This window comes from Chaetodon trifascialis, chromosome 2 (genome assembly GCF_039877785.1).
Source record: "Chaetodon trifascialis isolate fChaTrf1 chromosome 2, fChaTrf1.hap1, whole genome shotgun sequence".
In the NCBI taxonomy this organism is placed as follows: domain Eukaryota; kingdom Metazoa; phylum Chordata; class Actinopteri; order Chaetodontiformes; family Chaetodontidae; genus Chaetodon; species Chaetodon trifascialis.
Window position 1 is genome coordinate 30,427,866 of NC_092057.1, and position 26,446 is coordinate 30,454,311.

Sequence of the window (26,446 nt, forward strand, 5' to 3'; positions counted from 1 at the left end):
TGTGTAACTGTGGTGTTGACAGGCTCGTAAAAGAGCTGGAGATTAATAACTGGCCTTTGCTCTTGTCAAGGAGAATGTGCATTCATTTCTGCCAGTGGGCTGCTGTCACACACCTTAAACATCACTGATCATTTTGTGGCGAACAGGGGCTTTATCTGTCTGAAACCCTAAGCTTTTTAAAAGTCTCACGTTTCACAGGTGAGCTGTATATTACTGTTGGCAAGGACACTGAGACATTGCTCATTAAATCCTGCTATCAAAATTTCTTTTGATAACAGTTTTAATTTGGTTATTACTTCTAATGCAGGCCACAGGTCAGTGGCCACTAAGGCCAAGTGCAAAAACTTCAGAAGCAGTAATTTGTCCCTTCTATTGAACAGAAACAAATCTATCATTGAACGTTGAATTTGAGGGATCCTTCAAATTAGCTCAGATTGGCCCACCACTCAGATGACACAGAAAAGCTTGTCACACATCTCCTTTAGACTATTTGAATCATTTGTCAGCCAGTTTAGGATAGGGTTATCTAGAACCACCAACTGAATCGATGTACTGAGCAAGTCAGTCTGATTAACTGCATTGGAGACAGTTGAAGGTATATATACCCACTGCATTCAAAGAAATTAAATTTCAGAGCAATAAAATCAGGAGAATGAGGTATAGCAGCATTTAAAGAGTAACAGATACACATGATTTTACATATACAGTCAACCCAGTCTAGAACAAAAAATGCTAATAAAGGTCCACTTCACAGAGGTTCTGGCTCAGTGGTCAGCCTGACCCATGGGTGGAAGGCCTTTTCACCAATTAATTCATAGTGAAAGACCACCATGGCAATGTTGCATGTTTGCAGTTTACAATCAACAAACACACACAAGTCATGGGTAAATTACATCAAGGCTTTGAAACAAGTGCCGTTTTTCTACAATCCTGTACTACTGCAGTGGCAGATACCTGATAAAATTTTTACAATGTTTCCTACATACACCATCTTTCCCTGCTGGTGTGATTGTAATGTCCTCTGTGAGGAACATGGGGACAATTTCAGTATGTGATTTTTGGTTCTTTTGCTAACTGAATAACATCTCCCATTATGAATTCCTAATAATGTAGCAGTTGCTAAGATTCCTACCTCACGCTCCTCTAAAGTTACTTGCAAAATACTAATTACTTGATATAATTTTCATTTTTTGCCCAAACTACTGCTATGCAAAGTCCATTAGCTTACTACAATCTAGTACTCTTAACATTGCTAATATATTCACATTTTTGTGAATGAGCAGTTCTACCTGTATCACTGAAGTACCATTAAGCAAGAAATGCAGTACTTTAGACCAAAAACATTTGCTAGTATATTGAAGAGCCACTCTTTAATCTAGTCAGGATGCCAAACTATTTACTAATTAAGAGTCTACACAATTATAATCAATATACAAAATTTTATTACAAAAAAGAAATTCATTCTACATTAAAGTTTCCAAAGTTCCACATTAAAAATGGCTGCAAACCTCTTTACTCAAACTACAGATAACCCCTGGTAGTAAAATAACAGTGAAGAAACAGCACCACTAAACAGAAAACATAAGCAGTGCTTCCAGAAACAATACTTTTTAAAACTTCACTGATTTGCTGCTGTCCACTGCCTGTACAGGAATTTCAGTTCTTTGCATTACCACAGAAAATGATAAGGATTGAGATGGAACAAACCCAAGTTCAGCAGGAGGAGAAAGAAGGAAAAAAAAAAAAAAAAAATCACAAGGGGACTACCAAAATAAAAACTAAATCCCTGAATTTGAGAAAGGAACACATCAATATCCTACAGAGGCAGACCAACAGGGACAGCAGGCTATACTGTTGGAACCATCCACACAAAAACAGGAGTTAAGCTGAACAATGCATTGCAAAATTCACACCCTACAACATAAACTGCTTAGTCATCATCCTCATCGTCATCATCATCATCATCTTCGTCATCCTCCTCCTCCTCCTCGTCCTCGTCATCATCGTCATCATCGTCAATCGGCTCTGCTTTCTTGGCAGCGGGCCTGCCTGGGCCACTCTTCTTACCAGCATCACTCTTCCCTGAACCACCTCTGGCTCTGTAGGCAGCAACATCCTGGAACAAAGAGGGAAATGTACTTCTTCACATACTTCCACATTCAGATTTTTAAATAAATTTTGTGCTATCAACTTCACGATAATATGACTGTATTGGTGCTGAATTTTTTTCCACCACAAGTGCTGCTTAAACACAATACATTGAATCTTTTTGATACCATTTTCATCCAGTTGGGACTGTTCACGTGATTTGTTAAAAACAGACTTATCCTTTCGTGCTTTGTTGGTTTATCCTGCTAAAACACAAAACTACTAGCAACAGGTGTATACCTTCTCATACTTCTCCTTCAGTTTTGCAGCCTTGGCCGCATAGGGAGCCTTGTCTTTAGGACTCTGTGCAGACCACAACTCGCCAAGCTTCTTGGCAATTTCACCAATAGAGATCCCAGGGTTCTCCTCTTTGATCCTGGGACGGTGATCAGAGCAGAACACGAAGAAAGCAGAACTGGGGAGAAAGGGGAATAGGTCAATGTCACAAAGCACCAGGCTTCATGCCTTCAAGAATTAGATCCTATAACAACCTCTTCTCCAGCCTAATTAATGTATTAATTTGTCTTTCAAACCCTGCAGAGGGCCGTGTGATGAGGGTTTGACACTTACGGTGGCCTTTTGGGTGCGTTGGGGTCCTTCTTCTTCTTGCTCTGCTTGGCACCTTTAGGAGGGACGTACGACTTCATCTCTTGATCATAGCGGATCTTGTCATTCTTAGCCAAATCCTCGAACTTCACTTTCTCCTTGGGTGACATGGTCTACAAAATGGAAGCCAGAAACTCAAAATTCTGGTTGTCCTAATTATTATGTGCTTTCAGAAGTCTTCCTATACAAGATCATCTATGGTTGGACACATTTATTGAGAATACTTGTGGATCTGCTATCTGCTTAAGCAGGTATCCCTACTAATAGTCTTCAATTAAGCGTTTAACCCCGTTTCACTCTCCTGAGGAGGAAAAGGGACATCAACACACAAAATAAATAGCGCCTCTGATTCAATTTCAATTTCTGTGGTATTTCCATTACCTTATACTTGTATTCTATTATCTTTTGTTGGTTTCATTTGGGGGGAAAAAAACATGCCAACCTAAATGTCATGGAAATTAATCGTAAGATTTCTAAAACTTACAGATGTTCACTTACCTTCCATCTCTCAGAGCATTTCTTAGAAAACTCTGAAAAGTTTACAGTGGTCCCTGGGTGTTTCTTTTTGTGTTCTTCGCGGCATGTCGCCACAAAGTAAGCATAGGAGGTCATTTTCCCTCTTGGTTTATTTGGGTCCTTTCTCATCGCTGCAGTTGATCTAGAAATCATTATATCACATGAAACACGATTAACAGTGACGAGTGACAAAACATCAGGGCTGGCACTACTGTAGAGTTAACCGACTGTAGGTCGTAAATTCACGATAACTTAACAAAATTTTTGTTTAACGTAGTAAACATCGACTCGAGTAAGCGTTTTATTTTGTCGGCGCCATTCGACTACTACAAGCACCGTTAATAAACACAAACCGAGTGTGCAAACGCCCAAGGGCGTTTTAGGGCTCTAATCGGATTTCTGCTTCACTGTGACAAAAAGACTTGCCTCCATTTTGTATCTTCCCGCCTAAACTAAACTGCGCCAGACGCTTACAAAGTAACATAGCGATTACTTTAATTTCATCGAACAGCTATTCTGATTTTAGCTGGAACGCAACTAGCCACGAGACTGAGTCTACACCAAATGGGGACTTGATTCAAACTTTAAATGTGGTAGCCATCTTCGTGCAGCAGGTTAAGTTACTAAACCAAATGGCGTTTCAACTGCATGTTGCGCACACGGCGCATTGCTTGTTTCACTGTATCGAAACAGAGCTTTGTAAGGTGAATAAAGCAGAACAACTGACGATTTCCTTCAGAGATATCATGTGGCAAAGATTTGATTTAAGGTTTTGCGAACATACAAACTACTTTATTTCCGATCAGTCCTTCATTGGTAAACAGGCATAAGTAGGAAATTGCGTCGCCGAAGTCAATACACCAAATTAACCAAGAAACCATCGGTTATTTTATTAAGAAAATCAGATAAACACACCAGCAAAAAAACAGCGAACCTTACCTGTTCTCAGCAAGACAAGTCGTAAGTGACTGAATGAGGAAGAAAACGCAACTGTTTTGTCACTGTCTGCAAGGCCGAACTAACTTAACTACAAGTACTTTCACAACTCCTCCCTACCATCAGTAGATTGGCCAGACTTGAGTATTCAAATTTGAATTCGCTGCACAAGGAACACACTGCACTGTGATTGGTTGTAGTATATGCGACCAAGACAGCAAGTTTGTACGCATTGCCAACACGCTCATTGGTTGACCCGGACTTTTAAACACACGGCGCGAAATCTCCTTTGTTTGCTAGAAGTCAGAATATGTTTATCTGTTGATGTGATGTGTGGTCCAGGCACGTTTTAAAACCCAGAAACAACCACAGGGCCGTTCCTATTTCGTTTCATTCAACAGCCTACGTTACGAAGAGAGAACTCATATTGCCATTCTTAAGTCAAGTCAAAAACAAAACTCATTTGGTTCTTAGGGACACAGATGACTATTGAACCGGCCAGAAAATGAAAATAAGACTTCCGCATTTCCCTTCAAAATAGAATGTCAATGGATAATTGTACTTGCGTGTATCAAATAAGTGAGAGGTTAAACTGAATATGAAAACTACAATCATTTAGTATTTTGAAGATACATACATAGATACATATTGTTTACATGCTGGAAAAACACCATTGAACAATGCAAAGACTGCATGATGTACAAAAACAGGCAAAATGTAGTCCTTTTCATAATGAGACATACCTTCAGTCAAAAGACATGTTGTAGATTTCTAAACAATAGCAAAATATTACAAGCACTTTCATTAGTGGAACATGCACCACGTGAAAATAACAGAAAAAACTAAAATATTTAGTATGCACAAAAAGGTGGACAGTTCCTCAGTGAGCTACATAAAGTGATTAGTATATCCATCATTTCTGAACAATTTAAGCAGCAACGGTGTCCGGTAACAACAAAAGTCACAATCAAAATCAAACATACCAAGATAATTTTGTCACATGGGAATATTAATAGGAGGCTCACTGTTTCATTGATTATTCTTTCCTTGCTGCACATTATTTCCAGAGCTTGAAGATCTTGATTTTTTCTTGTGTTTGGTTTATTTTGATGATTAAATGAAGGGAGTTCAAGGGGAGTTTTTCACTGTAGCTCACTTTAACCCTGTTGGTAATTGTGTACCACAAACCAAGAAAGCGGTACGTTGGATCAGCAGTAAAGTAAGTTCACTCATGTGAATCACTTCAAAAGTGGATAGAAATGCATCAACTCACCAGTGAGAATAGATGTCCATGTGGATCTGTTTCCAGGCACGAAACTGGACAAAATTGGTTTGTTTTGGTAATATGACAGTACATTCATATACATACAATCATCAGTGAATGATAACTGGTATATGCAGGTCTACAAAGGCCTAAAAGGACACCTGCTGGCAAGGTTTCACTAATAGGTGGTGGCAACACAGACCTCAGACAGCCAACCCATTAAATATGATCCCTGTCGTAAATTTTTTCAAAAAACATTGTTGAAAATAACTTTTGAACAAACAGATGCAGAACAACAACTTCAATTAAAATCACCAAAAAGAGATAAATCAAACAAAAAATTGCACTGATCTGTTTAATACCTGGTCGAAGTGGAAGTCAGAAAGGAGTTTTGGAAGAAATGGCAGGATTTGTTCCAGGAACATCATGCACCTTTATCTAGGAGCATGGACAAATTCTGATGAATGCAAAAAGATTGTGTTGGTTGACTCCAGCGGGGTCTTCTCTAGTGCTCAGAGGATCATCTCCAAATCCCTGACAAGGACAACAATAAAGTGCATAGTATTGTGTATTATTTTCTGCTAAAACAAGTTTCTTTGACCAATACAAAGTATTCTCAAACAAAAGGGAAATAAGTGTTTCTTTGTGTGTGTCGAAACCTCTCTCCCCAAAGTGTGTTGTTTCACAGCTGCAAAGTCTCTGAAGTCCCTTTGCATATGAAGGCTGAAGGCTGGACAGTTGCTATCAAATCACATGCTGAGCGATCACACATGCTGTAGCTTTGAGTTGAGATCAGTACGATGTGATGTGATATGATGTCAACCAAGAAGGTCATGATATCAATTTTTCTACCTTTATATTCAATTCTTAACAGCCTTAAAGCGTGATAACACCTGCCTTTGCTCAGATTTATCCGTGCTTAACTAACTCAGGTTGGAGAATGTGTTGCTGAGACAGAGTCAGATGTCCAACAAAGTTAATTTTCTTCTGATTTGTGTGTCTGAAAAATTGCATTTTACAGTCAGAATGTTGTGTGTGGCTAGGTCTAATATTTTCCTCTCTGACTCTTCTCTGGGGCGAAAGAATCGGTCATTATCTGTGTTCACGTTTACTTCTGTTGGGAATCAACGGACTCAGGACCAGCTGCTGGTCTCAAGAGGCGGGTCAGTGGCGGTAGCAACGTCACACGCTAGAGGAAATGACGTGTGGGTCCTGAATGGGCAATGTTGTAGATCAGCTTTTGTATTGGTTGACGTTTCCGGTAATTCAGCAGCTGGATTATGCACTACTGTGGAGAGAACAGCAGATGAGAAGAATAGTGGGAGCAACCCGAGAAAGACAGGATACACTCTGAGTTATCGGACAGAGCGGAACAGCGAGACAGCAGCGACACTGGAAGCAGAGAGACAAGATGAGTGACGCCGCTGTGGACTCCAGCACGCTCTGTCTCTTCGATGTTGATGGCACGCTAACGGCCGCAAGACAGGTCATTTGTGCGTGCGTGCGTGCGTGTGTGTGTGTGTGAGAGAGAGAGAGAGAGAGAGAGAGAGAGAGAGAGAGAGAGAGAGAGAGAGAGAGAGAGAGAGAGAGAGAGACCGTTTCTCAATATGCGTTCTTCTCTGTACTTGTGTTCTTGTGTACTTGAGAAACGTCATCACTCTGAGTCCAAGTACTGTTCCAATTCTCAAGTCCGCATCTCGACAAGTACGCTCAAATACCCGGATGTGTTCTTGCCCCTCCCACTTTATCGAGGATGCATCGGATGGTGACTTGTGCGGACTTGGGGCAACCACGTATCCCAGAATGCATTTCGTCGCAACGATGCCGGAGGAGAGGACTCACAACTATAAGTTACAAGTTTGGAAATACTGCTGTTTTAGTAGTACGGAATGTGGTTTTAAGATTATTTTATGTGAGAAAGTGGATGTTAAAACTTAAAATCTGTGGTCGATTCATCACGATAGCGCGTAGTTTAAAATTTGATCCAAAGTTTTCGGAGATGTGTCGTCCTGCTAACGTCATCAAGTACGCTGCTGTCCCAATTGCAGAATGACGGTCCTGTGTCCTCCCTTCCGTTTCTCAATACCAAGTACGCCAAGTTCGGACTTACGAACTTGGCAGTTCGGACTTAGCAAATTCGATTTAGGAGTACAGTCTCTCCAGGACGGAGAACAGTACTTGGACTCAGAGTGATGACGTTTCTCAAGTACACAACAACACAAGTACAGAGAAGAACGCATATTGAGATTTATATCAGTTCAACATCCGGCTCCACGTGGTTTTTCCGAGCAATACTGTGTTCCCAAGAAACCTTTAGTTTTACAAATGGTTCCATCTCGACAGTATGTGTTATATGGTCAGTCTGCGTACTCACTCATATGATATAGTAGTGATAAATCATAGTACATGGACACGTCAGCTGTATGAGCACCCTTCACACCCTGAACAGGACGTATCCGGCTGAACGCAAAGCCAACAGTATCCTACTAGCTGAGTTTGTTTGAGTTTGTTGGAAGGTAAAATATTGAAATAGACTGTAAAATATCTGATACCATAGTAAATATGGGCAATGTTGGTCATCTTCTATATTCGAAGACACAGCAGTCATGGTCACCACGCTGATGCTAATCGTGTTTCCTTTTGGTTTCACTGGCATTTTGCAAACAAGTAGAACCAGTTTCAACTCGTCTCAGCTTTGTCCTACTTGACATATGAGAGTTATAGCAAAATTATTCAGGTTATCGCAGAGTATAACCATAATATTTTGCAAGGTTACGTCAAAACTATTTAGTTTCACAAAACAGATTCAAGAGTTAATCAAAGTGCAAGTGGTGATTAGAGAATGTGTTTCATGTTCATGTTTAAAATGAAAGCATTATTAACTACTGAATGAATTTATTGATGAAAAGAAAAGTGATGAAAAGTTCCATAGTGAACATATGTTGCATCATAGTATGTGTGTGATATTACTTGCATTTTATTGTAGTAAATGATCTGGTGACTGTTGTATGGAATCAGATTTGTGTCAAAATAATCAAACAAAACTTCTTCAGTATCAAACAAAAATAAAAATTTGAGAGAGAATAAGACTCAGTGAAGCAAAAAACATGTCACTTCAAAAGTAAAACTTGTAACTTGCAAACAAATTATTTGTGCAATTGAGTAAACTATTGGTCTTTTACTTTTTGTCATATCCTCTGTTTCTTTCTCACTGCTCAGATTTTTGTTCTCACCGTCAGCTTTGCAGTCACACTGCCAGCTCTCTCGTTTGCACTCCTTGAGTTTTTTTTCTTCTTTTCTTCCTTTGTTTTTATTGGCGGTTGGCAAACCAGCTTCTAGGTGCATTACCGCCATTACCGGACTGGAGTGTGCAGCATTAGATTAGCAGGATAAAAAAAAACTAAACTAAACTAAATTCCTTCTAGTGCTCTGGTTCTCTTCAAATATTTATATATGTATCCATATATTCTTCCTGATGTATTGCCAAGTAAATTTCTTAGCATGAGAGTGTGTCCTTCCTCCCCCAGTACTGATACCAGCTCCCTTCTCTCCTCTTCATATTTATTGCAGTGTATGAGAACATGTTCAACAGTTTCCGGTTTATTGCAGTGTTCGCACAGACCAGTGGGGTGCTTGCCTATTCTATGAAGCGAATGATTTAGCCCCGTATGTCCTATCCTGAGTCGGGTCATGACTTCCCTTCCTTTGGGCTCCCGCCTCGTCCTCTGCCAGCATACATATCTTTGAATATTGTGTAAATGTCTACCTGTGTCATGTAGGTCCCAGTGTTCTTGCCAGGAGTTGCGTATGTGATCCTTTATGATGGTTTTAACCTCTGTTTTACTTAATGGTATGGGTATGTCAATTAATTTATGTTTCAGTGATTGTTTGGCCAATGTATCCACTATCTCATTACCCTGTACCCCTACATGAGTGGGAACCCAAAGGAAGGAAACAGCCAGCCCTCTATTGCATAATCTCAGGAGGGCATTCAAGATAGAGTAGATAATATCCTGCCTGCATGCTGACCCCCCAGACCCAATACTGGTGATTGCCGATAGGCTGTCTGAAGCAACCATGACCTCAGGCTGGTTATTTGCTTCTACCCACTCCAATGCCAACATTATTCCTAGTAATTCGACTGTGAATACGGAAATATGGTCCGTTGTTCTCTTTTTTCTATTGCAGTGTCATACTGAGGAATGTACACGGCTGTGCCTGTACGTCCGGTTTCTGGGTCTTTTGACCCATGGTGCTGATCTATATGTTCCCGTTCTATTGCTGCTATTGGCACATGTTGAGGTTTTTCTTCAAAAGAAACAGAGGATATGACAAAAAGTAAAAGACCAATAGTTTGCTCAATTGCACAAATAATTTGTTTGCAAGTTGCAAGTTTTACTTCTCAGATAACATTTTTTTGCTTCAGTGAGTTTTATTCTCTCTCAAATTTTTATTTTTGTTTGGTACTGAAGATGTTTTGTTTGATTATTGTGACACAAATCTGATTCCATACTGTTGGTCATACAAGATCTGCCCCGTGTCAAACATGGCTCCTGTGAACAGTTTGTCTACCTTTGCAGATGTGTGCTTCCTGAACGGAGGTGTGACTGTGCATTTCTGTGTATGTTTTGAGAATTATTCTGAAAAAACAAAGGTACATTGTTTCTTAAGAGGGTTTAGTGAATGTTCAAACCTGGGTAACCAAATGCACAATCACTGTATAACAAAATATTATAGAACTTTCAGAAGACCAACACAAAAATCTGAACAGGTGACTAATGCTGAACAATCTTAGTCATTGTGAAATGCTGAAGAAGCACAGACTTTTTCAATTGGGATGTGTAACAGTTGACATGAATCTGACAGATGAAACGCATGCAGATGCTTATGCTGGTGTTATATTTAATTTTGAGTGACTGTTATGATGACGGCTGTTCGATATTGGTTTTGTTGCTCTTGTTGCTCATGTCAGTAATGTAACTGGTTGTGTGTTTTCAGCATGTGACTCAAGATATGGCCGAGTTCCTTGAGAAGCTCAGGACTCGGGTTCGGGTCGGAGTAGTCGGAGGGTCAGACCTGTGCAAGATCAAAGAGCAGCTGGGAGATGATGGTGAGATACACATCTGTACCTCTACTGTATACCAACTATACACCTATACTTCAAATATGTCATCAGTTTAACTCTTTGTTGTTCTTTTGGTTTATGTGTGCAGTGATCCAGAAAGTGGACTATGTGTTTGCTGAGAATGGTCTTGTGGCCTATAAGGACGGACAGTTTCTCTCTGTTCAGGTAAGATTAAAGCCACTTTTTTATTTTAAAATGGCGTTTTAAAATGAAAACTATCTCCATTCAGATAAGGGTTTTGGCAGTGTATCAGAAATAATCTCCCTCCAGACTGACATGCCTCTATATGTGGACAAGTTGCTATGGTGTTTGTATGTGCAAAATACCATGTAATGCGTTGTTGTCCTTGTTTTCCTGGAGACGTCCATCTTGGTTTTCCGACTTGTTGTACTGGAACGCGGTCAGCTTGGGTGTGACATCATTCCCACCTTCGACTTCCGAGGTAAATGGAATGCACCGTTAGTGCCTGATGCGCGTTATCGTCACTGACATCGCGGCGTCTCGACCGTAAACTAAGAAGTTGTAAACTAATCTTTGCCTTTACCCCGAGATTAATCCTACAGAAGGCCCAAAGCCTGAGTGTAACATCAAAGAGAGATGTTTTTGTTTTTTTTGGTGATCATTGAATTATGAAGTTGCACTTAGACTTTTGGTCCTTGTGCTGCAATTGCGAATAGAGTTCCATGCAGTTTTTCAAATGACTTTTACCTGACTGTTCTCAAATTGACCATCGTATCGTTACACTGGAAAATATGTACAACTAAATAGTGCTCAAATATAATGACATCTAGATGGACAAGAACAAAAATCTACTCATATCAATAGGTGCTCAGGGGCTGGGCTGAAGTTTGCCTTCATGTAGCGCGACAGAAACAGAATTTAACTGCACAACTGCTGCTAGCATACAACAATGTTAGCAAGTGTTTTCTTACCCATACTGAATCAACTGCTCATGGCAAGGCTCATAGGTATATATGACAGACTGATGTCATCTGATGTCTTCCTGGAAAAGGGTCATGTGATATTGGCATGATGAATCAGGGAGAGGCACTTTGTGACTAACAAGGCCGGAAACAAATGTGGGTGTCCTTGTTATCGTGTCCACACTATGACACAATCCTGAAGTTTTCAAACTAAAAAAGGGCCAGCAGTGTTTCCAGAAGTCTCCTTGGGCAAGATACTGAACCCCAAAGCTGCCCGCGATGCTGTGCCATCGGTGTGTGAATTCATATGTACATCACGCTGGATAAAAGCATCTGCCAAATGACTAATTGTTATTGTAAAACAAAAAGGTTTTATAGCGTGGATGGAGCCTTACCCTCTGTCCCTCATACACTTTTATGCAGACGTTTTTAAGCCTGTACCATCAAAGTCTTTGTTTGACAGATTCAGATGAATTACCTTCCAAATGTTGGTTATGTGAATAAAAACATACAAAGTTACCCTGCATGCATGATGTTACACCATGTTACAGGCCCCAGGAACTTTACTGTGTCTGTTTGCTGTTATTAGTCCATCCAGGCCCACATGGGAGAAGAGCTTCTGCAAGATTTCATCAACTTCTGTCTCAACTACATGGCCAAGATCAAACTCCCGAGGAAGAGGTACAGACGGGCATGGATGGGCTACAAGTTGTGCAACATTTGAAAGTGTGGAATAGTGGCAGATGGTAGTGATCAAATTCAGAATAAATTGTAATATGTGATGTTTTACAGGGGGACATTTGTTGAATTCCGCAACGGCATGTTGAACATCTCCCCAATTGGACGCAGCTGTACACAGGAAGAGAGAAAAGAGTTTTATGAGCTAGATCAGGTAGCACACACACATCCACACTCAAGCCACTTCTTCGTCAGCTCATGGTTTTGGCCACCAACAAAAGCTCTGCTAAACCCACTGTCTAGTATGTGCTCAGCACCAGCCGGCAGACAGACACAGACACTAGTTGGTGAACATAGAGTAGCCTTTAGCAGCTGGAGAGCCAGATGTTTTTTTTTTTTTCAGGAGTTTTTGGAGACCAAACAGGTCAGGTAGCCAGTAACTAAATAAATAAATAAAAATTAAAAGTAAATAAATTCTGTTCCTTTGTGCCCAATGGATGTGTAATTAGCCAGCTGTTAAATGTTTGTTAACATCATTTCAAAGTGATAATATATCAAATGTCATTTTCAGCTTGTTCTGCTGCCCTCAGGAACCAGAACCTCAATGAATGCAGCTGTAGCTTTGCCTGTCTTTGCAGTGTGTATCTGTCATTTATAGGGTAGCAAGATTGTGTGATTGTGATATAATGTACATGTCAAATGGTATTTTTAGATTTAGCTTTGCTGATTACATTGTCACCCAGAAGTGAAGACAGCAATTAAAGAAATCTGCAGTGCTGGGACTTTTATTTCCTGTTTGCTCTTTCCAGAAAGAGAAAATCAGAGAGAAGTTTGTGTCCATATTAAAAGAAGAGTTCAAAGGAAAAGGATTGTCATTTTCAATCGGTGAGTCATCTGTGTTCATGGCAATTATACAGATTGCATGTACAGTGAATCTGTTTTTTTAAAGCAGCACAGGTTCGTTTAAATCTGTTGGGAACACAGCGTCAGTAGCAGCTTCAGACTTATGTGCTTTAAGTAACGGGCCATAAAACACACAAACAAAACTATTACAAATTGAGACAGTAGGAGATAGCAGGTCATGTGGTCAGTGTGATGTACATTTTCCTGTCTCTGGGTCCTTGTTTCTCTGCAGGAGGGCAGATCAGCTTTGATGTGTTTCCTGATGGTTGGGATAAGAGATACTGTCTGGGGATTGTTGAGAAGGACAACTACTCAACCATTCACTTCTTTGGAGATAAGACCAAACCTGTGAGTATGTTAAATCCTGCATGGCAGCAAAAGAATGACTGAGTTCATGTAGATTCTTTCAAAGATAAGATCAATACCATATCAACAGAACTGCCAGGTACAAGCAGAAGATGTATCAGAAGATACAATCCATTGAGATTACACAGCTGGAGCATTAAGTTGTTTTTGATAATGTACTTCATGTTAAGAAGTGTGTGTTGTGTGGATGGCACTGCAGCTGACACTGACAGTTTACAGTACACTTGCTGAGTCAGCCCTTAATCACTGAGGTTAGTCAACATTGACCTGGTTTTGGACCACCTGCTTATTGAAACCTGCTTCAACAAATTTATCCACTGTGTGGAGCATTTTGCTTTGGGTGTGATTCTAATTTTTGATCATTTATGGCAGAAATCCTAATTATGATTATTTTAGTCATTGTTAGGCTCTCATGCATTTATTGTTTGTTTTTTTTAGAAAAACTGGGGATTTCCTTGAACTTTAAAAATAATTCAACTGAAATACGGTTAAAAATAAATCCAATATGTACAGCAGCATCATGGGCTTCACTCTGTCCTTTTATTCTACCTGCATGATGAGCAACACAGTGTCAACTCTGGGCATGTGACATACAGTCATCACTGCAGAGAGTTGGTACGTGCGCTGCAAGCTGTCATATGCTCAGGCTCCCTTCTGATGGCTTTGCCAAGAGTGATATAGTAGCTGTTTCTGGTTAGTGCCTTTAAAGGCCTAGATTTGGTCCCATCTCATTACTGATATTTTGAAACTGTTCATATACATTTTGAGATTTGTGAGCACTATGTTGTTGTTGTATGTTGTTAAAAAAAATCATGGAGTATGTCCAGGAAAGTCAGTACAACACTGCACAACACTGAATGTTCCAGACTGACCACATTCCAGTTTGTCCACATGCTGTGTGTGAAAATGATCACACCAGGTGGTGGGTTGTTAAGACCTAATGAGTTTAACCTTGACACACACACAGAATATGCAAGATTGGTAGTTTAAATAAAAGCTTTTTTTGTGGCATTCATATTCATACAGTCCTGATCACCATTATTGGCACCCCTTCATTTTTTGCATAACCTCTACAATATCTTCAGAAATAAATGGAAATGTACCAAATTTATATCATCAGGATCTTTTAATTGTAGGTCCAAAGTAATTTAACAAAGAAAATTGTTTTTTCAACTTACATATTGTAGTTTCAAAGAAGAAACAGAAAAAAACAGCATGTACAGCAATAATGGCACCCATCTTTAATATTTGGTTGCACACCCTTTGGCAGTGATGACAGCCTCCAAATGCTTCTTGTAGCCATCTATAAGCTTCTTGCACTTCTCAGCTGGTATTTTCTCCCACTCTCTTTGAAAATTGTTCAAGCTCTTGAACATTTGCGGGTTTCTTTTCCCCAATGGCAGATTTCAGCTCATACCAAAGATTTTCAATCGGATTGAGATCAGGACTCATTGCTGACCATTTTAAAACAGTCCTTTTCAACCATTCCTGCGTGCTTTTGGATGTGTGCTTTGGGTCATTGTCTTGCTGGAAGACCCATGATCTTCGACTCAAACCAAGTTTTCTTACACTGGGTAGGACATTTCGCTCTAAAATGTCTTGATAATTCTCTGATTTCATGATTCCTGTGATACGGTCAAGGCCTCCAGTAGCAGATGCAGCAAAGCAGCCCCACAGCATTATGGATCCTCCACCATGCTTAACTGTTGGTAGGGCGTTCTTTTCCTTGTATCCTTCATTGCGCCGTCTGTAAACAAACTGTTGTTGTGCATTGCCAAAAAGCTCTATTATTGTCCACAGAACATTTTCCCAAAAGGATTGTGGTTTGTCCAGGTGCTCTTTGGCAAAGCTTAGTTGTTCCTTTTTATGTTTTTTTTAATGTATTTGCTGCCTCAGCAATGGTGTCTTCCTTGGCCTTCGCCCATAAAGCCCTGTTTGGTTTAGTGTGCGGCGTATGGTACTTGTTGAAACCATAACCCCAGACTGTTCCAGGTTGGCCTTCAGGTCTTTGGATGTTTGCGGTGGTGTATTTTCCACCGTTCGCACCAAACTTCGAAGACTTCTCTCATCAATTTTTCTCTTCCCCCCACGTCCAGGGAGGTTCTTGACAGTTTTATGCTTCTGAAACTTCTTAATAATATTCCACACTGTTGAAACAGGGATACCAAGGTCTTTGGAGATGGCTTATACCCCTTGGAGGTCTTGTGTTTGCAAATTATCGCACTTCTGATGTCCTCAGACAGCTCCTTTGTCTTCACCATTGTGACAAAGGAACAGGGGATGACAGATGGCTTTTTAAAACACACAAGTCCTCATTCATTGGCTAATTCATGTCACATGGGCACAGACAATTTATCACAGGTGATTCTCATTTGTGATTTACCAAAGGTGAGTCACTTACTATGGTCAATTCGGGTTATGGTCAATATTCTGGTTTCTGAAACATTCGGAATAACCTGTTTACATGCCTGAGCAAATAGGGGTAATCAGTTGGGATATCCTGATCAAAACAGCGATGCATGGACAATGTGTCGATGCATGGAGAATGTCATGACGCAATGCGTGTCATTTCAAAAACAACAACAACAACAGCAGCATGGCGGATAATGAACAGCCCGGGTCTGGTGCTGACCCACCACCAGTACTTGACACTATTCTGTCTCACTTCCTTCATTCATGGAAGGTGAGAACGTGAAGAAATAGGAAATGGAGCCGGAGCTGTGCCATCCATATCCATGCCACCTGCACTCAAAAGACCAAGATTCCTTGCCAATAGAACATACGCAGAACACAAATTAATGTTCCGTTCAATGGGGATATTCCGATAGGCGTATACATGACCAAATATTCGGGTTAGAAAAGGAGTAACCCAGGGGTCATATTTGGGTTTTGAAAAATCAGAATATGAGCATATTCCGGTTTTTCAAAAGGGTTATTGGTGTGTACATGGCCGTGCGCAACCGGGTTATTGCTGATATTCTGTTTATGAAAGGGTTACTTGACTGCATGTAAATGTAGTGACAGTGTGTTTCCATACTAATTTACAGCACAGGGTGCCAATACCAGTGACACAGCAAGCTTTAAGTTTTTCTATTTTTTCCTCCCATTGTTCATTATTTTTAATTGTTGTTTATCATTTGCTCTTTTGTATCAAACAAGAGTTCTCTATAGAAAAAAAAATGTTTCACTTAATTCATGTTTTTCAGAAGATATTCCACATTATGTACTTAAACTTCATGGGTGCCAATAATGGTGAGCAGGACTATAGCTCTCCAGTACTTTTTCATGACTATGCTAAGGATGGAGCCGAGTTTTGTGTTATCACTAGATGTAGGCTATCAATAAAGATGAAATATTTTAATCTCAGGTCAAAATGTCGGGTGAAAATAATTCTTACATTAAATGTGAAAATATTCAGGCTGCCTCTCTGATGTCCGCCGTCCTCTCACTCCTCCCCCAATATTTTCACATCTAACTCAGTGAATTACCAAACCAGAGTTTGTAATTCAGTGGGAAGACAAAACAAGATGGATTTGTTGAGTTCTATTTGGCTTCTTTTGAGTTTGAATAAATTAGTGTTTTTGGAAATTGAGTCTGGTGGCTTGCCAAGAGTGATATAATGGCTGTTTCTGGTTAAACAAAAAGGACGTAGCTCTTCAACAAAAGGGTCTATTTCTGTAGGGATCAGACACTTAGATCAACAATCCGAGCTTGTTAGTGGCAAAAACACTTTTAGTGGACATACATTGACGGTGAGCAAGTGTCCGGACGGATGACGTTACAGTCTGTTTGGTGGCTGCTCCACTTTTTTCAAACAGAAACCTGATACATACACCTATTTGCTCTCTAATAATGAGTGGTTTACCTGAGTGTTTAACCCTAACCCGGTTATGGACACACTCACAGTATCAAAATGAATAAGATTAAATTGATAAGAACAAACAAGATATCGTGATCATGTATGTGTGAATAAGAGTAAACAAGTTCAAATATTTCCCACATTTCCCCCCTTTGTGACTTAAGTAATCACAGTACAAGTATTCACAGAGGTGTTTTGCACACCACAGAGGGCCATCACTGCAGAGAGGTTCTTATGATGCTGGAAGCTGCTGACATTTTATGCAAGTTTCCTTACCTGCTTGTTGTGCTAAGAATTTCAACCATTGGTAAAACAGGTTCTCCTGGGATCTCACTGGCTCTCCCCTCTGTGACACCTTTCACCTGTTGCAATATAGATTTTGTAAGGCAGTTAGGTGTTGCACGTCATGAGCTCAATTTCAAGCTGCTGCTCCTCTTCTTCTTGTTGTGTTTTACTTCTTAATCTCAAGTGATAACATGAATGGTCTTCACCTTCCCTGGGCTGCTGTCTAAAGACCCTTTCTATGTCCCAGGAAAGTTTATCAAGAAAGTCTGTGTTCAACAAAGCCAATTCTTATGCATCTTCTCTCTCATGTGTTTCCCAAATTGTGTTACTTCCCACACATATTCTCACCACCTTTATAGTCTTATTCTGACTCTATTCTTCCCCTCCTGTAGTGTATGATACACCTGATACACTTCCCTGACACAAGGAGAGTGGTAGCTGCAGGACTTACACCACTCTCCCAAATTCACATCACCCCCGAGTTAGAGTTAGTATTTAAATTCACCATTCAGCCAACATTTAACACATGCACACAATATCACATTGAACTCTTTAACTAATCTTTGGAGGTGGGACTAAATGGTTTCTCTCTTCTAAATGGGTTGAATTGGTGACTCTAAAATTGCCCCTAGGTGTGAGTGTGAGTGTGAATGTTTGTTTGTCTTGTGTGTTGCCCTGCGACCGGCCCAGGGTGTACCCCACCTCCCGCCTGTTGATAGCTGGGATAGGCTCCAGCCCCCCCCCCGGTATAGAAAATGGAAGGATGGAATATATATGTGTGTGTGTGTGTGTGTGTGTGTGTGTGTGTGTGTGTGTGTGTGTGTGTGTGTGTGTGTGTGTGTGTGTGTGTGTGTGTGTGTGTGTGTGTGTGTGTGTGTGTGTGTGTGTGTGTGTGTGTGTGTGTGTGTGTGTGTGTGTGTGTGTGTGTGTGTGTGTGGAAGGAAAAACATGATGAAATATTTCCCTCAATCTGATAAATTTACATAGAGGCCCAAATAATTCTGACTTTGTCATAGACAATATTCACAAAGTTTGGGGGATCTGATGTGGCCAGAAAGTTTGGAAAGCATTTAGACACCATATTATCTCAAGCATGAATGAAATGAAAGAAAGAAAAGAAAGACATCCCTTTATTTGTCACACCACATTAAGTGCACACACACCCTGTTCAGGTACAGTTTTCAACCCACAACAGCAGGACAAACCTACAGTTAACCTGCAAAATGTTGTGGAAAAATACACTAAATGAATGAAGGCAGCATGTGTCACATGTCAAAGTGTTCAAAGAGTTTTGAACAAAAATCCCAGTACCACCATTTTGCATGTGTCCAGGTGTGAGCATGCATGTAGAGTGCACCTGCCTAGCTTAGTTGCTTTAGGATTTATTTTCTTCTTAAAAGAAAATCTAGACACAAGGAAGCAGGGTTTGTTTCTGTCTGAGCTTTAGTAATCTGTGACTTAAACATCACAATGTCGCCTAACTAACCAAACTCTGTGTCTGTGTTTGTGTGGCTCTTGTTACAGGGAGGAAATGACTATGAGATCTACTGCGACCCTCGGACTGTCGGCCATGAAGTCTCCTGTCCAGAGGAAACGCGACAACTTTGTCAGCAGCTTTTCTTCTCATGAGAGAGAGGATACCAAACACTGTCACTGTACGTTCCTGTCATGACAGACAGGAAAGACATCTTCTTTCTTCTTTTTTGTTGAGATCTGAACTTGACGTCTAATTACTAAAATAATACATTTAATGCAGAGAATGTCATAGTGTCTTTGATAATGTCAAAGAAGGAGAGGGAGGAGTCAACGACTGAAGAGAGGAGGGAATTTCTGGGTATTTCTGGTCAGGTTGTCAATGAGAGCTGTCATGGCTTTCAATCTGATGGTGAAAGTAATCATTTAAAACTGATCAGTTAACTTTTTGTTTCATGTAATCATGAAGGTGTTTTCTTTGTTTTCACATGTGATTTTGTATTGCAGTTCGTGGAAGCTTGTCACTTTTAATGTAACAGACCCACATGCTGCTCTTTTTTCCTCAGAGCTACTTGGTCAGTCAAACATTGTGGCCACAGTAAAGACGTCATTGTCTTTGGATTTTCTGTTGAAGTCTTTGCAGGTTTGACCCGTGTCTCAGTTCAGCCACGTAAACTATCACTGCTGAAAAACTGGAACCACAGCACACATCACTTGAGTGTACTATCATATTTTCTCCTCGATGTTCTAGAGCAGCATATTAAACAAGCTGTCGTAAGTAGTGTTATGGCAATCAGTAGAGAGGAGCAAAAAGAACAAAGCATTTTTAAGTGATATTAAACAGCAGTTTGTGCAGATTGACAGCAGCAGTGCATCAAGTCCCTGACAGGACCAAAAGAAATATTCTATTATGGTCCCTGTATGTTCCCTACCTTACCTTACCTTACCTAACCTAACCTGTAGAAATTTGTGAGAATGTATCTTCAGACTAGACCTTTAGAAAATTGTGTCATGTTCCCAACACGGCCTTTGAAGTTAAATATCAGCTTGTACAAAGATTCTGTGGTAAAGGATGTGAACAGTGAGTAATGAAAGGAAACTGGTCTCAGTAACATGGCTGTTTTGTAACTTAAGACATTGAAATCCATGCTGGAATGTATAATATATGAGAATATATGAAAAAAATGGCAGATTTTTGTTTAGTGACTTAACCCCACAAGAAAAACAAACCTTTTTGTTGAAGATACCCTCAAAGTGGTTACTGAATAAATTGAGACCAGGATGTACTAAGCAGGACATCTTGTCAATCCTCTCTGATGAAGTATGTCATGGTGTGCCTAAATGACGTCACGCATCTGCACTGACATTATGTACTGACCCATGTATACACTGATACTGATATATCTGGAACATAATTGGTTCTATGCTGATGTACCATATGTGTTCTACGTGGAAGTGAACAAGGACATAAATGTGTTAATAAAACAACCCATGAAAGCTCTCTTCAAGAAATATGATGATTCGTATGTCATAGTGTTACATGGAGGTGTTCCTGTTGTCAGCATCCGATCACAAACCAAACTGTGAGTCCAGAAGCCCTTCGCCATGCACATGGACTGCAAAATTTGAAATTGCGCCTGATGTTTAATGCGCTTTGTCAAATCTATCTGGTCATGAAGTATGCAGGTAAAGCCTCTGCATTGCAACCTCTGCACTGACTATGATTCAGCAAGGGCTTCATCATGTCAGTCCCGTCTCATGTTGATTGGCACCATAAACCAATAAAACAATTATTTAAAGCATTCCAGTGTCTATTAATTCTGTTTTTTGTTGATCTGAATGTCAAAGAACATGTCAGAACCAGTATATAGCAGTTCTTTCCCTTTGACAGTGCATTTATTGATCATTCACATCAATGGGCACAGAACACACAAACATACATAACACATCACAGACTACAGTGAAATATACAAGTTAAGAGGGAGAGGAGATCATTAGATTCAGTCAGTGCTGTCACACACAGCAAGCAGCATGGTGACATTTATCGTCTTAAACTGTCCCAAACTGTTCCACAGCTTTAAACTGGGAAACTTTTTAAAATATACCAACAATGGACAGAAGGGGAAAAAATGATCTCTTTTCTTGACTTGGTCGTATGACAATGTTCTTAAAATCTGTGGTTAAAAATTGGGCTACATCATAATTTGTGCTAAAATATTTGGTCACCTTTGTTCTTCAGTCTCACAGGTGGTTCTCACTCCTCAGCACAACTGCCAGTAGCTTTAAGATGCACTCCTCAGTCAGCATGTGTTTGGTATACAGTGCTCAGTTTTCTTCACAGTCTGTTCACCCACATTAAAGTAGCAGTACATGGAGCAGAAGGGTTTCATACCAGCTTTAAATACACTAACAGAACACTGTGCTCCAATGGGTCACTCTTGGATAATAAAGACCGTATATGCTTGTTAAAATGTGGAATGAACTTCCACACAGAGATCCCCCTGGACAGCATGGAGATCATAAATCAAATTAAAAGGTTTGTTCTGGCTGTTGGTAATTCAAATAAATGAGTGTGTAAAAAGTTACAGGTCACCTGAAAGAAAATAAGCCACAAGTTCTTAAAGCTAGTGATCAAACACAGCCTTTATACTGACTTTGGAAACATCAGGTATATGACAAACTTCACTGGATTTTGTGGTATACGCTTTCTCATCTGGAGGATTCAGTTGATTTGAGGATAAATATTACATCAGTGCGGACATTATGTCCTATACAGTATACTGAAATGTAACAACAGAAAATGGCTTTGAAATAACATGTTGAACGCAGAAAAACAAATGACCTATTCCTGGTCATCTCATCTAACCTAATGGCCAATCACTCAAACTGGGTCAAGAAATCAGTTGAGAGTGCATCTATGACATATTCTCTTAGCTGGGAGAGCAAACTATTTTTAAAAAGAGACTGCTTTTTGGAATCTGATCTGAATTCATATGTTTTGTTCAAACTCTCAAAATCTAAAAACGAGAGCATAGTGGCAGGTTTGTGTTTAATGGAGTGATTTGGTTTTGGACAAGTTAGAGTTATATTACTGTGTTGGAGTGCTTTACTAGAGGCTCCTCAGACTGTCCAACTTGTATGCTACATCTCAAGGAGATATGACGTTCCCGACAGCAGGCCGGTTTAAGAGCACCCCTCTCTGCTGCTTCCAGTGTGTCTTAAGTTCAAATGTCTGCTGGCCCTACAAACAAATACCTTGGAGGAAAAACTATTACTACTAGGATGATAATGCAAATTATTTTACACAGAAGGGGAGAGACTGGGTGTAAATAAATCATTCAGCAAATCTTCCACTATGTTGCAGATTATTTAACATGATAATGGGCTCAAGTTCAGGTTTGTCTAATAACTGTGTTTGTTGTACTCTCTGAAAATCGAAATCCCCCTCATAGCCAGTCAAACATGATCTGGCTGGTTTCATGCACCTTGTAATGTAACTAAGTGCAAATGACAGTAATTCAGTGCACCTAAAACCAACATCTACGTATAAAAAACTGCAACATCTGCAACAAAACATGGAATAAAAAAACAAGTCCAAATAAAATACTAAAATGGTGGCTTTCAGTGCCTTCGTCTAAAATGTGAACTTTTAAACAGCCAGTGAAGTTTCTCCCTAATTCACTGTGACTCCCTTTTAATCTATTAAAAAACAAGACACAAAATCCAACCACTTTTCACTCAGTCAGTAGTCATCTTTAACTGATTTCAGTCTGCCTCCCCTCCAGCTGTTTTCAATAAATATTTTCAGGACCTGTGGTAAGAGAGGTGATGTCCTTTTTCACCTTCCAGCCAGGTGGCAGGGTTGCCTTTTCCTGTCAGGCAGAAGTAAAAGCAGCCTCATCCGAGCCCATGTCCTTTCTGTCGTCTCCGCCACTGGACGAGCGGCTGCTGAGGTCAGCCACGCCCGACTCCAGGTCACTGCAGGTGTGGACGTCATCAGGGTCGTGATTCTTGAGATGGGTGTATGGCCCAAGAGGAAGGGTGAGAGTGGGGTCCTTGGTCAGAGCTTTTTGATTGGCTGGTACAGAAGAGTCTGTGTGTCCATTGACCCCTGCAGGGCTGGTGATTGTGTCTGTGTAAATGGTGGGCGGGTCCGGCCCGCAGTGTCTCTGCCGCATGTGGCTAGTCCTGCTTCTCTGAACCTTGATCTTCTCCCACGTGATTGGCTTCCCTGTCAGGGCTGCTAACCTCTGCAGAGAGAGAGGACAGAAAATACACTTTCTTTAATTGGCTCAGAGGTCTTCCATTCATTTATCAGAAATGTTAAACTCCTCTCTGTTAGTCGGTTAGGAGGTGGGAAGTGTGGTTCGCTGACACCCGTGATTAGGGATATTGTCACCAGGATTAACTGACATTTATCTGATGTGTAAAATCAAATGAACAACAACAAGCTTCTAATGAGGAGCCACAAATATGAACAATTCTTAAAAATTCTTGGAATTACATCACCTCCTCCCTCAAAGATAAAGCCAGAGTTTAAAAATATGGAAAATATTGTTGATTTAACTGCTGGACTTGAGATGTCTGACTCTTCTCCATCCTCAGTGTATGTGCATTTCAGGCTTCAAGTTTAATCAGTGTATCATTTGTTCTTTGGCTTTTCCGTTTCAAAAAGAATGACAAACAAACAAAAAACAGCATCATCTGTTTCTTTTTCATTTCTGTTTTAAAATCAAAATGGCAAAAAAAAATCAAATGGCTGGCAGCTGGCAGCCCACCGCTCCTGGTCTGCCGCGGAGGAAGGACATTCCAGGATGGGTTGAAAGCGGAGAAAGAGTTTCATTTGCATGGCCTGTGCAGTTCCCTGTAACTCTCAGTGTGCTGTGACACATAAAGGGATTTCTTCTTCTTCTTAAATAGAAATAACAAACAATACACACATCAAGTTTCCACATTAGACTGGTCTAAATTGTATATTGGATAGTAGCTTCCAACTAGTTGTGATGTCACAACTCCTGCTGATATTTAGAAAGGGACTTCAGAATCAGAACAGACTTTATTTGTATTGAACTTTTAAAAACAAAGAAATGACTTTAGGGGAGAGACTTCTATAGCTGCAAGCACTGACAGAAAAATGCCCCATTTCATTTTGCAACAAGACAGGCTGTGGGAACGATTGGGAAGGTCCTGCACAGCAGGGAGTGGCTGTGCTCATTGGGACCAAGTAAATCTATGATGTCGGACAGAGGGAGGCCATGTTGGCCTTCAAAAGTAATCAGTAAATTTCACAATCAGTTCTGTACCTCAGTGTACCGAGCCAATGTAGTGTTGCAAGGATGGGTGTGATATGGTCTTGTCTCTTAGAATGTGTTAAAAGCTGGCTGCATAAATGAGTGGCAGACGGGAGGTGGTCTTCAGGCTGAGCCCTGAACACAGGGAATTACAATAATCCAGATATGATGAGATGAAAGCATGGATGACTTTTCCAAGGTCTGCTTTATATATATATATCTCTATTCTTTTACATTTGCATTGTTCCTGACTTGAAGAAAGCTCAATTGTGCTAGCTTGGTGATTTGTATGTCAAAGCAAAGATGGGAGTCAAAGATCACACCCAAACCGCAGGCAGAACTGATGTTGGAGGACATGCCTGCAAGATTCTTTTTCAAGTCAAAGGATTCTGAATCACCTGTTTACAACAGTGGAATAATTTGAGCAAATTCCATCAGGACCTGGAGGTGATATTTTTATTCTAATATAATACCATTTACCTCCTTAAAGTCAGGCAGATTAAAATGACTAAAAGATAGAAGAGGTCCCTTTCCCATACGTTAACTTTTGGCCCCCACAGGCTTCCTTGTGGCCAGAGACGGTTTAAAGGCCCCCCCAGACTCCACTGATGTTGTTCCAACTGCTCTTCCATCTTCCTCCTGTAGTATCCTCCTCAGCTCCCTCACATTCTTCAACTTCTTCTTTTGTTCCTTGAGGAGATCCTTTCTGTCAGACATGATCCAAGGTTTGTTGTTGGAAAAACACCAGACAGTCCTGATGGGTACGGCATTCTCCACACAGATGTCGTCCATTATACACTGTGTACACTGTCAACGTGTTCCCCATGAAGTACATTCCACACATTTGTTTCAAAATAGTTCTACAAAACTTCATCAACCTCGTCTTTTCACTGTGGCTACTGGAGTACAAGAGATGTGTATGCAGGCAGGAGGCGCACCTGTGATCAGATCTTTCCAGGGAAGGAGAGGTGATGCATTATATGCCTCCTTAGCATTGGCATGAAATAAATCCAGTAACCAGTGTATCTGGATTTAACGTGTATAGCCATGTGTCCGTGAACAGCATAATTCCACACTCCCAGTATTCCCTCTGTTGCCAAGTCAGCGCTACTAACTTATCCACCTTATTGGGGGGGACGCACATTCTTTTGTGATCAATCGATTTGTGATTGTGTTCCACTCGTACAGCAGTGCTCAGCTCCAGCACAGCCTCGCCATTTCCTCCTCAGCTCATGGGGAACATCGGGTCTCGCCCCATATAGCACTGCCGTATTACAGTGAACTATCAGCTGATCCCTGATATAAACATTGGTGCACTGCATGTATGACAGTGCTATTAAAACAAGCCAAGTTAAAGAAAGCTCAATGGTAACAGCTGTAAAAGGCTGCCACTTGTGCAGCGCCATCTTCTGAGCTTCTGGAAGAAACTGCAGCATGAGGAAAATAAACTGTTCTAACCTACTGCTATTTTTTCATGTATAGTGTGTATTTTTCAGTTTACATTTTTGTTTGGATGAGGGTACAAGTGGGACCAGAGACAACAGAGCTTTATTTGGGCAAAAATGAAAAAACTAAGTTTCCGTTGGACTGTTGACAACTGTATTTAATCTCTCATTTAAACCTCACAGAGAGATTCAGATTCATTTTAGAGATATGAATCTCTAAAATGAAGAGATTCATTGAATTGGGGTTATGGTGGTGTCGTAACTGGGGGTGTCTTTGTGTGTGGTATGCCTTGTCTGGAGCCCGGGTGGTGGTGGTGGGCGGTTCCTCCTGGCGGTACCTCCTGATGATTGGTCAGCTCCTCCTCCAGCTGCTGAGACTCCTCCCTCACGGCAGACAGGAAGTCGGCAGGGCTCTGGTGAGAAGGCGTCGATTTCTCCATGTGGTTATAAAGACCCTTCCACATTCTGGAGACCAGCAAATTTAACAAGGAAAATAAATCCACGACTTTTTAGGCCATTTAATGTTTTAGAATTTAGAAAGGGAATAAATAAATACATTTTGCCTTTTCAATGGTCAAATGACATGACTTAACACAAATTTTAATTTTAGGAAACATTATAGCCATCT

General features: G+C 40.5%; 3 protein-coding genes across 5 annotated transcripts in view; 1 reads left to right on the forward strand and 2 right to left on the reverse strand.

Moving 5' to 3' along the window:
* Positions 1–1,419: 1,419 nt before the first annotated feature.
* On the reverse strand, positions 1,420–4,299 carry hmgb2a (high mobility group box 2a). The gene is made up of 5 exons (XM_070979319.1): positions 4,210–4,299; positions 3,253–3,412; positions 2,719–2,867; positions 2,389–2,563; positions 1,420–2,116 (listed from the first exon to the last, which is right to left on the reverse strand). Exons 2-5 carry the CDS (start codon positions 3,397–3,399, stop codon positions 1,931–1,933), a joined length of 657 nt encoding a protein of 218 aa, XP_070835420.1. The 5' UTR covers positions 3,400–3,412; positions 4,210–4,299; the 3' UTR covers positions 1,420–1,930.
* Positions 4,300–6,654: 2,355 nt separating this feature from the next.
* On the forward strand, positions 6,655–20,884 carry pmm2 (phosphomannomutase 2). 2 transcript variants are annotated; one of them, XM_070979308.1, is made up of 9 exons: positions 6,674–6,956; positions 10,469–10,580; positions 10,684–10,760; positions 10,956–11,037; positions 12,108–12,199; positions 12,311–12,410; positions 13,006–13,081; positions 13,332–13,447; positions 19,134–20,884. In XM_070979308.1, exons 3-9 carry the CDS (start codon positions 10,702–10,704, stop codon positions 19,236–19,238), a joined length of 630 nt encoding a protein of 209 aa, XP_070835409.1. In that variant the 5' UTR covers positions 6,674–6,956; positions 10,469–10,580; positions 10,684–10,701; the 3' UTR covers positions 19,239–20,884. The 2 variants fall into 2 exon arrangements, with proteins under 2 accessions (XP_070835401.1, XP_070835409.1); XM_070979300.1 differs by lacking the exon at positions 10,956–11,037 and having other exon boundaries at positions 6,655–6,956.
* A 65-nt stretch (positions 20,885–20,949) lies between these two features.
* Positions 20,950–26,446, reverse strand: part of LOC139342209 (phosphatidylinositol-3-phosphate phosphatase MTMR7-like) — a 42,660-nt gene continuing 37,163 nt past the window's right edge. Inside the window, exons 13-15 of one of the 2 annotated variants that reach the window (XM_070979195.1) lie at positions 26,157–26,283; positions 22,925–23,332; positions 20,956–22,861 (exon numbers count right to left, since the gene is read on the reverse strand). In XM_070979195.1, the coding sequence (XP_070835296.1) occupies positions 22,958–23,332; positions 26,157–26,283 (502 nt within the window). In that variant the 3' untranslated portion in view covers positions 20,956–22,861; positions 22,925–22,957. Of the gene's footprint in view, positions 23,333–26,107; positions 26,284–26,446 lie in introns of both variants that reach the window. The other variant, XM_070979204.1, reaches the window with a different exon arrangement.

Coding starts and splice junctions, on each gene's coding strand:
- hmgb2a (XM_070979319.1), bottom strand. CDS start 3,399: ATGAGAAAGGACCCAAATAAACCAAGAGGGAAAATGACCTCCTATGCT. Junction 2,868..3,252: donor AATGCTCTGAGAGATGGAAG/GTAAGTGAACAT, acceptor TCCATTTTGTAG/ACCATGTCACCCAAGGAGAA. Junction 2,117..2,388: donor TGAAGGAGAAGTATGAGAAG/GTATACACCTGT, acceptor TCTTTGTTCCAG/GATGTTGCTGCCTACAGAGC.
- pmm2 (XM_070979300.1), top strand. CDS start 6,882: ATGAGTGACGCCGCTGTGGACTCCAGCACGCTCTGTCTCTTCGATGTT. Junction 12,411..13,005: donor AGTTTTATGAGCTAGATCAG/GTAGCACACACA, acceptor TGCTCTTTCCAG/AAAGAGAAAATCAGAGAGAA. Junction 13,082..13,331: donor AGGATTGTCATTTTCAATCG/GTGAGTCATCTG, acceptor GTTTCTCTGCAG/GAGGGCAGATCAGCTTTGAT.